This window comes from Acanthisitta chloris, unplaced genomic scaffold (assembly GCF_000695815.1).
Source record: "Acanthisitta chloris isolate BGI_N310 unplaced genomic scaffold, ASM69581v1 scaffold6140, whole genome shotgun sequence".
Classification (NCBI taxonomy): Eukaryota; Metazoa; Chordata; class Aves; order Passeriformes; family Acanthisittidae; genus Acanthisitta; species Acanthisitta chloris.
Genome location: NW_008650964.1, coordinates 17,652 through 29,984, shown reverse-complemented (window position 1 = coordinate 29,984; position 12,333 = coordinate 17,652). Strand labels below are relative to the sequence as shown.

Here is a 12,333-nt window from a genome sequence, read left to right as displayed (position 1 = left end):
TCCAGCAGCAGCTCTTGTCCTCTGGGAATCCAGCAGGCAAAGGGCTCCCTGTGCTGGTCCAAACCCCAGCTTATATACCTGTGAGCATGTTTGGCTCCACACTCCTGGGGTGAGTCACCTCACCATGGGGCAAGGATGAGGATCACTGGGAGGGTTAATCAGAGACAGCCCCCTGAGGGAGGGACAAGGTGATAACGATCACTGCCCCACCTGCTTTAACAGCTTGTGGAGATGATAATAGAATACATACCATTGGATATCCCCCAAACTGGAACCCAGGACAGTTCTTTGTTATAGCCACTGGCATTCATTTTGCTACAAAATTTTGTTTTATGTATTTAGGGAGAAACTCATTCGCCTTCAGCATGAGAACAAGATGTTAAAATTGAACCAAGAAGGTTCTGACAATGAAAAGATTGCCTTGTTGCAGAGCCTTCTTGATGATGCAAACTTACGTAAGAATGAACTGGAGACAGAAAACAGGTAAGATGTTTGTCCTCTGTTTCAGTTGAGTGCCATATACTTTTGACTGTGCTGTGTCCAATAGAGACATCCCCAGCACAAGAAAGATATGGACTTAGTGGAGTCAGTCCTGTGATTGGCCATGAGGATGTGGTTACTGAACTGCAGCATCTTTCTTATGAGTAGAGCCTGAGGGATAGAGATTATATATCCTGGGAAAGAAAAGACCCAGGTCAGATCTTATCAATGCCTATAAGTATCTGATGGAAGAGTCTAAAGCAGATGAGTGGAACTAGATTCTTCTCAGTGAATCTCAGTAATGGCATGAGACAGTAGGCAAAGCTTAAAACTTTTTGTTTCATCTAAATGTAAGAACATACTTTTTTTTTTTACTGGAAGTGCTGCTGAACACTTGGAATATGTTGCCCAGAGAGGTTGTCTCCATCCTTGACGATATTTAAAACCCAAGAGGATATGTTCTGAGCAGCTTGCTCTAGCTGACCCTGCTAGATTGAGCCCATCAGCATACAGACATCCATGGAACCAGACAGCATGTGTCTGGGCATGCCATGGTAGTTGGCTGGTATTGATGTAGGCTGCTCTCTATCTAGGCTTCCATTATCTTCCTCTTTGATTGGGGAAGGTGCTTGAAGCCTGGGAAAAGATAAATACTGCAGTAACCTTCAAGAGCAAGAAGGAGAGTCTAAAGGACAACAAGAGACTGGTCAGCCACAGCTTGCTTTCTGGGAATTTCACAGAGCAAATCCATCTGGAATCTGTTTCCAGCTGCATGAGGGACAAGAAAGTAATTGGGAAAGGGCAGTGTGAAATTGTTCAGAACAAATCATGCCAAACTAATCCAGTTGTCTTGACAATAGCATGATTGCAAATGTGAAGAAGGGTGAAACAGAGGACAATACTTAGCTTAGCTATTGCCTTTAAGCTTTTGCTTAGCTAAGCCTTTGACACAGTTTCCAATGGGATCCATATGTTCAGAATAGTTAGATGTAAACTGAGTAAGTGGACAGTAAAGTGAGCAGAAAATTGATTGAACAGTGCTGGGACAGCTGTGTCTAAAGTGTTATTATCAGTAGTACGAAACCCAAGTGGCAATCAGTTCCTCAGGCATCCATACCAGGTCTCGTGCTGTTCTTCACCTTTATTATCAACTTGACTAATGAGAGGGACTACACTCTGCAAATTTGAGGATGGCACCACTTTGAGAGGAGTGATTGATATCTTGAAAGGGAGAGCTGTTACTCAGAGCAGCTCAGCAGTTCAGAGAAATGAGCAGGTGGGAGCCCTGTCCCTTGCTGGGACCAGTAGGCTGTGGAGCAGCTCTGCTGCAAAAGTTCTGGTGTCCTAGTGGGCAGCAAACTGAGAACCTTGCAGATGACTGTGATCTGAACTGTCCTCACCAGGGTGCAGTCGGTCAGTCTGGGAAAGGGATTGTGCACCTTTCGTGAGTACTTTACAATATCTGGACATAGCATGTAAGTTTGGCTTCCCCAGTACAATAGAGACGTGGATGTATAAGAGTGCAGCAGAATACTTGCTAAGATGAGAGACACTGGAGCAAGTGTCTGGGTTTGTTCAAGCAAACAAAAGGTGGCATAGAGGAGATCATACTGTGATCTCCATCTGCCTGGTGGGAAGATGTCGAGACAGCTGGACTCTTCTCAAGAGATTATCAGTGGAAGGGCAAGAGGCAACACACACAGTATGGACTTCTGGCCTGAGCTCTAGAAGAGAAGCCCAAAGAGACTGTTAGACCTCTGTCCTTAAAGGTGTCCAAACCTGGTACTGGACATGCTCCCAGCAATCTTCTGTAAGGGCACCTGTTTTAAGGAGAAAGTTGGCTTTAAACAGCCTCTGGAGATTTCTTCCAACCTACAGATTTGTAGGAATTCTGTGACTGTCTAAAGGTAGTAAGCTAGCAGCTGTCATGCAGTAAAATTGACCGTTAGAAATTCTTGTTTCATGTACACAGAAAGGATTTCTCCATGCATGGAAGAGTATCGGAATGCTCTAGATGATGCTAGGTTATAATCTCTTGAACTGCTGTGAGCTCTAACTACTGTTGTAAATTTTTTGTGAATAAATGACAGTATTGCATCTCTTATGTAGGTTAACCTGAAGACATTGGGTGCTAAAAATCTTAGACTTCCTCTTGCAGCTGTTTTTTAATGAAAAGCAAATATTCTCTCTTTCTTAGATTGGTAAATCAGAGACTTCTAGAAGTCCAGTCCCAGGTTGAAGAACTACAAAAATCTTTGCAGGATCAAGGTTCAAAAGCTGAAGATGTAAGTAGAAATGTGCATCAAACTTACGTTCAAGCAGTTACCATTTTCGAAACTTTCACCTTTCTGTAAAAAAATATGTAAAAGAAATATGCAAACAGACATTTCTAGTAGTTTTCCAGATTTACTTGTATGGTCTTACCGCTAAATTGTGCTTCTCTAACTAGGATGTAAGACATTTGTTTTGATAAGAAAACCATCCTTCATAGAGAAGGTGTCAAATACATTTGATTTGAATATTTTTTTCTGTTCCAATAGTAAACCTAGCATTAAAATTATTAAATTAGAAATAGAGGGTATTACAAGTACTTAAGGAAATGTTGATTCTCCATGAATAAAGTATCTGAAGTTTTGGTTTAGTCTTCTTGATGAAAGTTAAGGCCTTTCCAGGCAGTGGAAGTTCTGCAATTGTTGATATAAATGTAGCTCATTATGGAAAATGTCAGGCAGACCAAAATGAAACAAAAAGTCAAATAATTAGGCCCTCCACATGATGCAGCATTTTCTGTTTCCGTATATAGAGTTAACTTTATTTTATATGTAAGGATACATATTGTAGCAGAGTTAGTGTGGAAAACAACTTTCAGTCTTCCACTCACAAATTGTTTGTCATCTCCTGTGTTTGATAAAAGAAGCTCTAGAACTTTCTTGAAAGCAGTGGTCTGTTGGACTGTACATGCATAGTGTATGGTCACAATCTCAGTGTATTGTGTTGCTAATTGGCAACAAATTGTAACGTGTTGCTTTCTATTTTTGTGGTTTCGTTTTAACTAATTTATATAAAATAGTAGAGGTTTTTACTAGCAGCTTATAGTAATTTAAGAGTGTGTTTAATTCAGCTTATCCTTTTAATTCCAGAATAAACTGTATGAAAGTAAAACATCTAGTCAAGTTCCAATAAGATTATTTTTATAAGTAACTTAGAATGTGTTTTAAAATGCATTTTAAAATCGATCCATTCTGAAATGTTCTTTGTTGTCTTGGTTATTGGCCACAATAAAATTTTTCAGGGTGAAAAAGGATATGGAAAAATTATTCTCAGATATTGAGTATTATAACTGATCCCTGTCTAATTGAAGTCAGCTTTATTTAATGCAGTTATAATTGTGTACCTTTTTGAGGCTCTGATTGGGGCAGTGATTTAGGATGTGCCTGCAACTTGCTTACAGTTGCCGCCTATGTAGGGCATCATCTGAGATGATTCTGTGAAACAGCACAGCACCACGGTACAGCCTGCTCTGTGTACCAGGCAGCCCTTGTCAAATCAGAGCTGGCAAGGTCATGATGCAGTTCCTGCACTCATGGCTTCTGTGTAGGTCTGACCATGCCAGTGGTGATTTATAGGCACTAGTCCCGTGGCCTGTTATGCTGATTCCAGTGTGTAGGATTTCATCTACTCCTAGGGAAGCAAGAGTGAGTGTAGACTCTGAGGAGTGTTGAGGTTGCAGTAACCTCTGATATTATGGTCACTTCTCAGACAAAGTAGAGCAAACCTCAATTGTTAAACCCAGCTGCTCAAGTAGATGGAATTTGTACTGGGACTGTCTAAGTAATCTGTAAGATACCCACACAAAAAGAGTCGTTCCTCAGAAGCGTGAGAAAAAGGGCAAGGAGAGACATGACATACAGTTCATTGATGCATCATTGTTATATGCTTCCTCTGTTTTTCCCTACTTTTCTGTAACAATGCACTGAAATCCATATTTTTATATACATACACTGTAAATATGCTCAACCTAGAAAGCTGAAAACCCCAGTTTAATTTAGTCCAGAAGCATATGATGAAGGCTTGGTTTTGGTTTTTGTTGTTCAGGGTTTTTTTTTGAGTTTTGTTTGGTGTTAAAGTAGAACTTATTTTTAGACCTGCCCAAAAAGCAGTGAAAGTACTGTCCTAACCCAGGCAAGTGTCATTGCAGTGGTACATGCTGCTTGCCAAGGTCCACATGGGAAAGTAGTTTGATTTCATCTTCAGGCGCAGTGGAAGGCAGCTGTTTGAAAGCTATCAGTGCTGTAATGAGCACTGACACATTCTGTTGGGATGATTAGCCCATCCTGGCTGGTGCCTCTCTAGCCAGAGAAAGGCTTCCTTACCTCAGTCTTCCAGACTACAGAATCAACTCAGGCATGTCTGGTGTGGTCAGAATAGGTTTGACTTATTGTCCTCCAGAATGCATTAGTCATTTGTGGGGGCTGCTCAACAGTTACCCTGAGCAGCTTTGACTACATTATTTGCATGCCTTATCATCACCATCTTTTCTCTTCCTTGTTCTCAGTTCTCTGCCCTAATCCCTTCCTACATAACCACCCTGCCTTTAGTTACTTCTGCCCCACTGGACCTAGTCATGCTAAACCCATCCCATGTGTGATGTTTCTTCGTACTGTTGCATCTGCAATCTTGACCTCACATGCTGTTACTGATACAACACTTCCCTAAAAGGTCCCTAGAACTCTGTTCCCTGTTAGTTCCCTGTGAAATCCAGCCACTTTGCTCTTTTGGTGAAACACTGGCACAGGTTGCCCAGAGAAGTTGTCAATGCCCCATCCACGTAAACATTCAGGGTCAGGTTGGACAGGGCTCTGAGCAGCCTGATCTAATTGAGGATGTCTCTGCTAACTGCAGGGGGTTGGACTAAATGCCCTTTAAAGGTTCCTTCCAACCCAAACCATTCTATGATTACTCAGCATCTGTGAAATCCGACCACCCCTCATGGTGCTGTTTATAACTTTGCTCATCTTTTCACAGCATTACCAGTCTCGTCAAGCAGTTTTCTGAAGTGATGTGCCTCAATTTCCCTCACCCTGCTAAGTTAGCTTAATCTCAAGCCAGAGTTTAGCCATCTGCCAGTGACCTTAACATGTAAAACAACAACAAATTCAGTCCTGAAGAAGGGACAGACCTGTTCCTTTGGCTTGCGTAAGCAAGAAAAAAATATCCAAGAGGCTTTATTTTCTGTAGGGTTTTTTTTTTTTTTTTAATGTAAAAGAAAGATAGCAATTAAATACTGAAGAGGATACGTGTTTTCTAAAACCACACTGTAATTTTTTTCTGGTGCTTTGCAGGTGGAGCTTACTTGCAGTGGGAGGAAAAAGCAGACTAGCGAATCAACAGTTGCTGATTTTTACAGTTTTGTTATAGAAAAGCACTTTTATTTCAAACAGATAAAACATTTGAATGAAGTTAAATGAAAAGCTAGGTCAGAATTAGATAAAGGGGTTTTTTTAATTAGAATTTTTTTCCAGAAACTAGTCTTCCTATGAGAGAACAACAATTATAGTAAGTAGATTTTAAGAGCAGAGGATTTGTAATGTGCCTTTAAAGCTTACTGAGACTGCAGAAAACCCAGAAGTAATTTAGAGTATTTTATTTGAATTTATCTGCTTTGCTGCAAATACTTACAAGGTCTTTGGGTGGCTAAAATAGCACATTTTATGTTTTAGACTTTTTCCTAGTCTTGGGTAAATTACTGTGGGTAAATTCAGTTCTGCTTCTTCTGTTTCTGCTGTTTGTCACTTGCTTGTGAGGAGATATGATCTGCCTGGATGGGAGAAGGGGTTATTCCCACAGCAGTGCAAGTACTAGGCAAATAATACGTAGGGAAATATACCAGTGGAATCAATGTAGAATCGTAGTTATTTCTGTTCCAAGCTGAACCAAAGGTCAATACAAGGCTTGCAGAAGAAAAGCTGAGTTCAATTTTGATTTTCTAGTCTTAGGGAAATGGACACTGCTTCCAACTTTTCCCTTTCTTGTCCAAGCCAGCCAGCAGTCCACTAAATGATCAGACATAAGTGATGGTGTCAGTTCAAATGATTTGTGACCAAGAAGGATGCATACAAACATTTATAGTTACAGAAAAGGGGGTGCTGCAGTTGTTCAGAGGACTGGGAAAGAAACAAGCCAAATGGTCAAAACCTGCAGATCTTTAGATGCTACAGATTTCTGACAGTGCAGTCAGTAGCATCATGCTGGTTTGGTTTTATGGCTCCCTACCTTTCTTGTAGTGCAATTAAGAAAATCTCATTGGAAGTAATGAAAAAGCATGACCCAGGAATGTGATCAAAGACAATATTTTGGAGCATAACCAAGATAAAAGCTTTTTGAGTGCACACAGTATTTGCTTCTGTTGGAAAGGTGTCTAAACCTCTGTTGAAAGAACATTGGAGAAAAAGCAATAAAGTAATTTTGTTGATGATTTTATCTCATATTTTGATGGTGTTCTGGACCATCAGTCACATGCTAAACCTCCCATGTGATTAGTGCTGCATAAATACAAACCTAAAAGGCAGTTTTGGATTTAAAGATTCTACATTTGCCTTGGATTCAGTCACTGTGGCTATAACACAGTTCAGCATCATGCCACAAATACACCTGCATCTCTTAATTTTGGTTGTAGCCCAACAGGCTGCATATTTTCCTCCATTTTGTTAACCAAATGATTTTTCTTTTTAATTGACTTTCCAAAGTAGCAGTTGTTGTCCTTTGAAATTCTGGTTTAAGCACAATGGTTTATAAATATGCTTATTAATTTTATATTTTTGGGTTTAGTGGTATGTTTTAGAAAATGTTACAGGATTAAGTTGCTCATGAGAACAGTGGAAAAAATGCTCATGCATGAAAAAATACATAGCTTTAACTTTTTCTGTTCATGACTTTCTAAATAGTTTCTTCTGTTGGCTGCTGTTTTGCTTTATACTAATGTCATCTCTGTTTCTTGGCATGGGCTTCTGCTCAAGGCTATTGTGAGTATGGCTTTCTATTTACTTAACACTACTTTCAGTTCATAGACATTTATTTGATTTATGTTTTTTTGAAAGATACTCACTGTGTATGCAGTGGTGTTTAAAATTAAAAGAAAATTTACTTCAAAGCTTTTATTCAAAGAGCTTGTTTAAATGTGGTTTAACCAGAAAGTGGAACACTGTAAGTTGTATGGTGATTATTATGTATCAATAGTCAATACAGATGAGAAACAGAAAAAAGGTAAAATTTCTGCTATACTCCAGTTAAAAACACTCTATTCCTTCTAGTTTCTATGGGGATGGGAATTTACTTCCAACTAATTTGCTACATGTCTTCATGCAAATTGCAATGCAATATTGGTAGGACAGCTCTTGCAAATTTTGCTGCACTTTCCAATCTGAGATTAATTTGTTAAATCTAATTACGAAAGTACTGAATAAATTTTTAAAAAACTTCCATAGAACTTTGTAATTTATGGATCTTGCTTTTATTGATCTAGTTCCTGGGAAAATATTTTCAAAGTTATAAAGTGCTCTGATTTCATTAAAGTCATACAGCTGTGGAGAGAAAGATTTCTACCACAAAGCGTGGCTTTGCAGTTGTGATCTAAAACTGAAGTAAAAGAAGTTTAATTTTGGTTATAATGTCAAAATTACATGTTCTAAAGTAATTTGAAAATTATGTTAAAGCTTCACAATATATTAAAACATTTAACTTTCTGTTTTAGTCAAGCCTTCTGAAAAAGAAACTCGAAGAACATCTGTAAGTATTTTAGTTTGCCTATTTTGTTTGCCATTTGAAATTACATGTTTCGTATATGGTAAGGCAGGCAGTTACTATGTCATGGATCTCGAAAATACACAACTGAGAGAGATTAGGTAACTCAGGAATGTTTGGGAATCTGCTGTTCAGATACTATTTTCATCTGACCTTTGTGAAAACAGTAAGAGTAATTAAGGACCATGAGGCCTTGAGCAACCTGATCTAGTGGGGAGGTGTCCCTGCCCAGGGCAGGGGGCTGGGACTAGATGATCTGTAAGGTCCATTCCAACCCCTAAAATTCTATGATTCTATGATAATTTCGTGTTGGTTAGAAAACATTGCTTCACATTGTGTAAGTCAGTCTTTGCTCAAAAGGACTAAGTAAATTTGTTTTGGGGAAAGCATAGTATAAATAAAATAAATTGGTTTACTTTTGAATGTACATGATGGCACAAAAGATAATACTTTAGGAAGTGCTATCATCTTTTTGTGCTATTTTTGCACATCTTTTATTTTCCTAAAATGCAAAGAGATCTTTGCTTTTTGACTGGCCTCTGAAAAATCCCAACCAAGCCCCCCAAAAAAGTTTCTGTTGCCTTTGGATTTAGCCATTCTTTCTCAATTTGATGTCAGTTATGTGTATTCATTTTAGGCACTCATTGTACAATTAGCTGTAAGTTCTGAATTAAGTTTACAGTTACTGAGAAAGCAGCTGTTTGCTTTTGCAGTTCTCCATACACAATAATGTTCTTGATCTTATTTAACAAACATTTCCACGGTGACATTGTCATTTGTCCTCATTTCCTACCTCAAAAATCAGTCCTGCTGTCAGAAATATATCGCTGTCTGAGGTTTTTTTAAATACTGTTCGATGCACAGTCAAGGACAGTAATAATATTGGTAAAACACTGTGTGCTTTTGTGGTTTGTAACAGTGAGAAGCTGCATGAAGCTAACAATGAGCTACAGAAGAAACGAGCTATTATTGAAGATTTGGAACCAAGATGCAATAACAGTTGTGAGTTACCTGTGCAATCCATTTCTTTTCTTTGTAAAGTATTTCATGTGCAAGGTCTTTAATTATAGTACCTAATGGAGGCATCAGGTAAGCAAAATGTACATTTTTAACGGAAGTGATGTGCATATTGCAAATTTCTCTGGGAACTATGGTGAGCAAAATGATGCTTCTAACACTTGAAGTGCATGGGATCACCTTTTAGAGACCACTGTAGTAAGAAATGACAATGGCTGTAGAATACCAAGTCACTGTCATACCTGCCATTGAACCTCAGCTGTTCAGAACTGGCATGTCTCCTAAGACCCTAATTTAGAAGATACTTGCTGCCATCACAAGGTTATTTTTACTTTCATTGTATATTCCTTCTGTGTGTTTTCTAAAACATTTTGTAATTTGAGAAAATTTTCAGTCACTGGTCAAAGAAAATGTAAGATATATATCATATGCTATCAGGAACCAAACATCTAGTTGTTTTTAGCATGTTATTGCTACTTTTTTTCATGAGAAGTACTGAAGGAGGAAGTGTAGATTTTTTCCCAAGACTGTTTATAATAGAACAAGGCAAAAGACTGTAACCAATCACAGCTTTTCTGTTTGTGGTGAAATGGTGTTATTCATAAAGATATCAAGGAAGATAGAAAAAAACATCAGATTTTTTTTTCTGGGATCTGAGAAGTTATATAGAAGATGTAGAAATAATAGTGGCTTGACACATTCTTAAGCCAACACAGGCAAAAGCTGTGCAGTGGAATTGTCTTCATTGCTGGTTAGGAAAATGTGAGGGGAAAATTAAATTTAGTGTATTCATCTCACGAATCAGATCAGTTGTGTCCGGTGTTACAGTTTAGCAGATATAAGCAAGAGTTCTGCCTGTTAAGAATTATTCCTCTTACATAAAATAGGAAAAATCATATTTATCTGTATTGCAATGCCAAGATAGAATCTAATTTTCTAAGTGTGTTCAGTGATGGGACTGGTTCAATTTCTTTTTATTTTTCATAATTTTAAAAAGCAATATTTGTGTACAAAACAGCCATCAGATGAGGTTATGCAGGAGTACACATTTTTTAGTGTGTTTCTGAGCTGTTCAGTAGTTAGAACTGGTGTCTGCTATATCAGGTTCCTTATGTGAGCTTTTCTTAACTCAAATTTATTTTGGTTGTGCCTTAAATGGCTGTTGTAAGACGTGGAAATATGCATAATATAATGATGTTGTTTTCCAATGTGTGCATCTCTTGGCATAAAGCACTTAAAATTGAAGAATTACAAGAAGCTTTACGGAAAAAAGAGGAGGAAATGAAGCAAATGGAAGAACGATACAAAAAGTATTTGGAAAAGGCCAAAAGCGTAAGTACATGTGTTCCATGTTAATGATCCCTCTCTGACACTGTGTTACATGTCCACTCTGTAGGAGGTATCTGTAGGCACCAATAAACAAGAAGGAAGGCCCAGTGCATTCTTTGTGTATCTTCTCATTGCTGCAGTACCTAATACGGATGAATTCTGCAGAAGATACCCTGATTTCATAACTCTTTTATTGATGCTTTTTCCACGTAAAGTGATCTTTGTACCTTGCCATGGTTTAAGCCCAGCAGGAAATTAAACACTATGCAGCTGCTCACTCAAGCCCTCACTCCTCCTCCCCACTACTCTGGTGGAATGAGGAGGAGAATCAAAAGTAAAACTTGTAGGTTGCAGTAAGCACAGTTTAATAATTGAAAACAAAGTAAAATACAGTAATGAGGCTAAATAGTAATAATAGTGATAATAAAATGGGAAGAAAAAAACCCAAACAAGTGATGCATAATACAGTTGCTCACCACCTGCTGATGCCAGCCCCCCTTCCTGAACACAGATCAGCCCACCTTGAGGGTAATTGTCCCAGTTTATCTACTGAGCATGACATTATATGGTGTGGAACATTCCTTTGGCCAGTTTGGGTTGCAGTCAGAGGTTCTTGAAAAGTTTTAAGTCATTTTCTACTGAAGGGTTGGGAATTTAGGCATTTTTCTGGATCTGTTGTTGGTTTAGTTTTGTTTGCTAGCACTCATGCTGGGCATCATGGATGCCACATACAAAGGTAACCAGGTGTCCCTTCGTCCTACTAGTAACACAACGATGATGCATGTGCCACAGAATGCTTCTTGGCTTAACAGGGCTATCTCGAAATGACAGCACCTGGTTGTCATTCACCGGGTAGGTGAATCATGGCAAATATCCCTAAAGACCAAAGCAGCTATTCCTTAAGCAGGAGAAATTGAGCGATAGTAAAACCTTAGTTATAAAGAGAGAAACCTTATAGAAGATGTTTCTTTACTGTGGCCTCAGGTAGTGCAGCCTGAGTTAGGAACTGCTATGTGAATCTGGAATACTGAACCTTTTAGATGTTACTTTTTCCTGTAGGTAGTTTTGCTTCGCAGTCCTGTAAGAGAGGGCCCTTTTCAGGGGCTCTAATGTGTCATGGTTGATGAGAGAGGTAGAGCCTCTGTCATTCTGGCTGTGGAAATCGTTTTACATGAGTCACTTAAGATTGCACGTCCCTCTCTCTCACACTTTGGAGTGTCACTTCTTACTACTGATACATTTCAAGTCACTTTTTTATTTCTTAACCTGACTCGAAAGGTTCTACTTCCTTAACAAGATTGCTTTTGCAAGGTTTAATGAAGATCAAACTGGTTTTCTCTTACAGGTTATCCGCACATTAGATCCTAAACAGAACCAGGGTGCTGCTCCTGAGATTCAGGCACTGAAAAATCAACTGCAGGAGCGGGACAGAATGTTTCATTCCCTGGAGGTAGTAATCCTCATGTTTTGTGGTAGATGCTCTTTGTTTTTTAGTTAGAGACTAATACTAGTTATTAAACATTGGTTTTTTGATGTTTTATAGAAAGAATATGAGAAAACAAAAAGTCAAAGGGAAACGGAGGAGAAATTAATCGTTAGTGCCTGGTACAATATGGTAAGAATCTCCCAAATTTTTATTGAAAAAATAGGAAACAAACTATCAGTATTAGTTGTTCTTGGCTAGATTGTTACTGTATTCATTCATTT

General features: G+C 38.5%; 1 protein-coding gene across 1 annotated transcript in view; it reads left to right on the top strand.

Moving 5' to 3' along the window:
- Positions 1 to 342: 342 nt before the first annotated feature.
- Positions 343 to 12,333, top strand: part of LOC103798723 (protein Hook homolog 3-like) — a gene marked incomplete at its 5' end in the record, with an annotated part of 13,566 nt that continues 1,575 nt past the window's right edge. The window contains 7 exons of the mRNA XM_009071007.1: positions 343 to 483; positions 2,678 to 2,765; positions 8,231 to 8,265; positions 9,200 to 9,282; positions 10,529 to 10,629; positions 11,972 to 12,076; positions 12,170 to 12,241. Of these exons, the coding sequence (XP_009069255.1) occupies positions 343 to 483; positions 2,678 to 2,765; positions 8,231 to 8,265; positions 9,200 to 9,282; positions 10,529 to 10,629; positions 11,972 to 12,076; positions 12,170 to 12,241 (625 nt within the window). The remainder of the gene's footprint in view (positions 484 to 2,677; positions 2,766 to 8,230; positions 8,266 to 9,199; positions 9,283 to 10,528; positions 10,630 to 11,971; positions 12,077 to 12,169; positions 12,242 to 12,333) is intronic.